The following is a 4,471-nucleotide window of genomic DNA, read 5'->3' as shown; positions in this document are numbered from 1 at the left end:
TGCATTGTAATGCACTCCAAACCATTACTACATATACTGTCTTTGTAAAGCTTCAAATACATTTTGAATGAGTTTTTTGGTCTTTGCTGAGACTGTGTCAGCCAGGGATTGTTTTTAAGGTATTATCATTTTTAATGCTGTCAGCTGTCATATTGTGCTCAATTATACTGAGAAGTGTTTCCAGAAATTATGTTTGACAAAATAAAGAAAATATTTTCAATATAAAAACCATCAAATCCTAATGTTATGCCTAAATACAGCTTTAAAAACTGGACAGTATAAAATATGCAAAAATTATTTATTACGGGTTTATCTTGACTGTATACAGGATAAAGTGGTATAGATTATAGATGGATGGATGTATTGTATTGCATTTGAAGGTAAAGTTATACCAAATGAAGTAGTAAGCTAGTTTATTTCATAAAATTAGCTTTCAGACTGCATTATAGCCAATTTCTTTTCATACAAATTTGACTACAATAATTTGAGGATATTCCTGCAGAACACATTTTGCTCTTCAGCATTTTACAAATATGTATGATACATTTTCATTTTCATTTTTTTTTTTTTTACCACAAATACTTCAACCAATGTCACAGATCTTTTACTGCATGTTCTCAGCCATTCTTGAGCTTGATAGTGCCGTTTACTGTGAAGGAGCGCCCATGATCACAGGCCCAGAAGAAACCACAACATTTGGCTGAGCCTGTTTCTGGTCAACAGCCCTGACGTTTCTCTCTGCACACAGAAATGCATATGTGGTGAGATTTAAACGCATATTGCTCTTGAATTATGCAGATTATTAATTCGTGTCTTACTTTTTCTGAAGCATGAGGGCTCACATGAGCGACCTGGTATTACCGTGCACACAGCTGTACTACAGTGAATGTACACCTGACCAAGGAAAACAATGTTAGTAGATCAATGCCAAAATATTGTATTTCAGCCATTTCTTAACAGTGGATATAGTCATTACCTTTTCCTTCTGGGGCACTAGTGAGGTGGGGTCCACAAAAGTAAACATTTTGAAAATGAAACGCCTGTAGTGAGTTGGGAAGTCCACTCCCGAAAAGGGACCCACTGGAACCAGTGTGGACAAGTAGCGATCATCCCTATATGGACAACTGGAAGGAAAGAAAAAATCCATTATTCCTTCTGAACAGGCCCGACAGAAGTTAAAACTCAGATAACAAATAAACATGACATCATAAAGAGGAGTGTAAATGTATATTTAAGTTACCCATTGATCAGAATGTCCCATTGGGGCAGACTGTGAGGATTGGGGTCTGTGGTTGTCCAACAGCGACCAAGAGTAAGGACAAGGTTGGGATCTGTCTTTTCTAGGAGTCGAACCTCCACGTACACAGGGTCCCTCAGCACTTTGGTCACAGGATAGTCTGCATCCGTATAGAAGGAACTGTAGGCTGCATCCACTGTGAGAGCAGAACGGCCAGTTAATATGCCAGCCAACATTGTGACATGGTCTATAAACACAGCAGTGCTGCCAGACTGACATACACTTACCTTCGTTACAACCCTTTGAATAGCACTGACCATTAGCCAACCTCAGCTCTACAGTGATGGGTCCCAGAGCACTAACTGGTAGAGGAGGATCTTGTAATGGCAACACCTCTGCAACCACAGTTTCAACAGCAGTGCCAATGTACCTACACTGGAAGAGCAAGCTGAAAAGAAAAACATTGGTAGTATTCAGAACTTGATACTTTGACACTACAAACGTCTTTAAAATTTGACCACATACTCATAATGGCTGTCCCTTGTGATGGCTCCGCGAGGCCCAACTCCCACTTCATATGAGGAAGACATCCTGTTTTCATAAATTAGAACACCAGTTTCCTCCTAGAAATGGCACAAAAGGTGGGTGAGAAAACAATCTTTCAAATTTGTCTTAAAGGAATAAAAAATGATGGATAATCAAGGTTTTACCTTAACAACAGTGCCACATTGAGTAACAGGAAATTGGTAGATGGCAAAGTCTGCATTAGAGTCAACAAATGCACACCTTGGACCTGTCCCCAATAGTGAGATTGACTCAAGGTCAAGGTTGGGCAAAGTGGCATCTTTAGCCACTACCACAATGAACTGGGCATCCTTGGTACACTGGACAGTCACTGGTGGCACAAAAATAAGCATCGATAAACTGAATGAGTAGATATAACTTACCAAAGAAAATATAACACGTCTGTTATAAACTCAATGCAAATATCAGCATACTGAGATAATAGGTTGAGGTTATGATCACACTGGAACTGGCTTATCAAAATGAAACATTAGAAATAATTATTTGATTATTTCTTCAGGGCATACATGAGCAGGATGTACAATGATATGAGTATTTTTGAGTGCATGTATATTGTAAATGACACAAAGTGACAAATGACAAAGTTGAATGTAGGATAGAGGAACTTCACTAATCAGTCATTGATAACACAATGAAAATTTTTATATGTACTTAGAAATAAGTAAATAAGTAATTATTTTTGGGGAAGGAATAACAGCTGAAAACCAACCTGCCTTTCCATAGTAGCAATGTCTGCCATCAAAACAGCAGCTAATGGCATCACATGCAGCAGCAGTAATATCAGAATTTCCACATGGGACTTTCTGGCTGTCTTCCACATCACAACTGTGTACTGTGGGATCTTTTGGTGGTACCTTTGGCCCCTGAGGATACGGAGGCACTGGAGGATATTGAGGATGTCCTGGTGGCCGAGGAGGTGATACCTGTGGCACTGGAGGGTTTTGAGGGTCTCCTGGTGGCCGAGGAGGTGATACCTGTGGCACAGGAGGATATTTAGGATGTCCTGGTGGCTTAGGTGGTGGTACGTGTGGCACTGGAGGATATTTAGGAACCCCTGGTACAAAAGGTGGTACGTCTGGCACTGGAGGATACTGAGGAACCCCTGGTACAAAAGGTGGTGGTACGTCTGGCACTGGAGGATATTGAGGAACCCCTGGTACAAAAGGTGGTACGTCTGGTACTGGAGGATACTGAGGAACCCCTGGTACAAAAGGTGGTACATCTGGCACTGGAGGATATTGAGGAACCCCTGGTACAAAAGGTGGTACGTCTGGCACTGGAGGATATTTAGGAACCCCTGGTACAAAAGGTGGTACGTCTGGTACTGGAGGATACTGAGGAACCCCTGGTACAAAAGGTGGTACATCTGGCACTGGAGGATATTGAGGAACCCCTGGTACAAAAGGTGGTACGTCTGGTACTGGAGGATACTGAGGAACCCCTGGTACAAAAGGTGGTACATCTGGCACTGGAGGATATTGAGGAACCCCTGGTAGCCAAGGAGATGGTACCTGTGGTACCTTTGGTGGGTGAGGTGGTACCTTTGGCACTTGAGGATATTGAGGAACCTTTGGTGGCTGAGGTGGTACCTTTGGCACTTGAGGATATTGAGGAACCTTTGGTGGCTGAGGTGGTACCTTTGGCACTTGAGGGTATTGAGGAACCTTTGGTGGCTGAGGTGGTACCTTTGGCACTTGAGGGTATTGAGGAACCTTTGGTGGCTGAGGTGGTACTTTTGGCACTTGAGGATATTGAGGAACCTTTGGTGGCTGAGGTGGTACTTTTGGCACTTGAGGATATTGAGGAACCTTTGGTGGCTGAGGTGGTACCTGTGGCACTTGAGGATATTGAGGAACCTTTGGTGGCTGAGGTGGTACCTGTGGCACTTGAGGATATTGAGGAACCTTTGGTGGCTGAGGTGGTACCTGTGGCACTTGAGGATATTGAGGAACCTTTGGTGGCTGAGGTGGTACCTGTGGCACTTGAGGATATTGAGGAACCTTTGGTGGCTGAGGTGGTACCTGTGGCACTTGAGGATATTGAGGAACCTTTGGTGGCTGAGGTGGTACCTGTGGCACTTGAGGATGTTGAGGAACCTTTGGTGGCTGAGGTGGTACCTGTGGCACTTGAGGATGTTGAGGAACCTTTGGTGGCTGAGGTGGTACCTGTGGCACTTGAGGATGTTGAGGAACCTTTGGCAAAGGTAGGAATGGTGGCAAGTTTGGAGGAAGTGGATTCTGTGGTTGTGGATGAGGTGGAAGTGAAGGCTTCTGCCAGTCTTGAGCAAATAAAGTCCTAGCTAAGAAGCTTAGCAGTGTGAGTGCAAATAAAAAGGTGGCACTCCAGTGACCCCCCATGGTTTCACAAGAGTTTGACCAGGACAGTCCCTAAGTCGATCAACTAATGTGTGTTGCCACATTTATATGTGAATGCTTGACTTAAACTTTTAAAAACTCCACCTCTGAAGCTAATAACCACCAATCAAGACTTCCCATTTTTCAATATCATAGAAGCTCCATGGTGCATGATGCAATGCTATCTACATTATCCAGGCAAATGATAAGCCTTTTGGAAACTTCACAAAATCACTTGTATGGGTGGGACTAGGTGATAAAATATTTGTCCTGTCGGATCAGGTGGGTTTGATGG

At 43.1% G+C, this 4,471-nt stretch overlaps 1 protein-coding gene across 1 annotated transcript; it reads right to left on the bottom strand.

The window, feature by feature from the left end:
* Positions 1-517: 517 nt before the first annotated feature.
* Positions 518-4,190, bottom strand: LOC113132926 (zona pellucida sperm-binding protein 4-like). Its single transcript, XM_026311374.1, has 9 exons — positions 3,391-4,190; positions 2,532-2,685; positions 1,948-2,132; positions 1,763-1,860; positions 1,525-1,685; positions 1,241-1,433; positions 977-1,124; positions 819-894; positions 518-738 (listed from the first exon to the last, which is right to left on the bottom strand). The coding sequence occupies exons 1-9, from the start codon at positions 4,177-4,179 to the stop codon at positions 647-649; spliced, it is 1,896 nt and encodes a 631-aa protein (XP_026167159.1). The 5' UTR covers positions 4,180-4,190; the 3' UTR covers positions 518-646.
* Between the last annotated feature and the right edge of the window lie 281 nt (positions 4,191-4,471).

This window comes from Mastacembelus armatus, chromosome 6 (assembly GCF_900324485.2).
Source record: "Mastacembelus armatus chromosome 6, fMasArm1.2, whole genome shotgun sequence".
Taxonomy (NCBI): Eukaryota; Metazoa; Chordata; class Actinopteri; order Synbranchiformes; family Mastacembelidae; genus Mastacembelus; species Mastacembelus armatus.
Note: the sequence above shows the minus strand (reverse complement) of the source record. Positions and strands in the feature narration are given on the sequence as shown.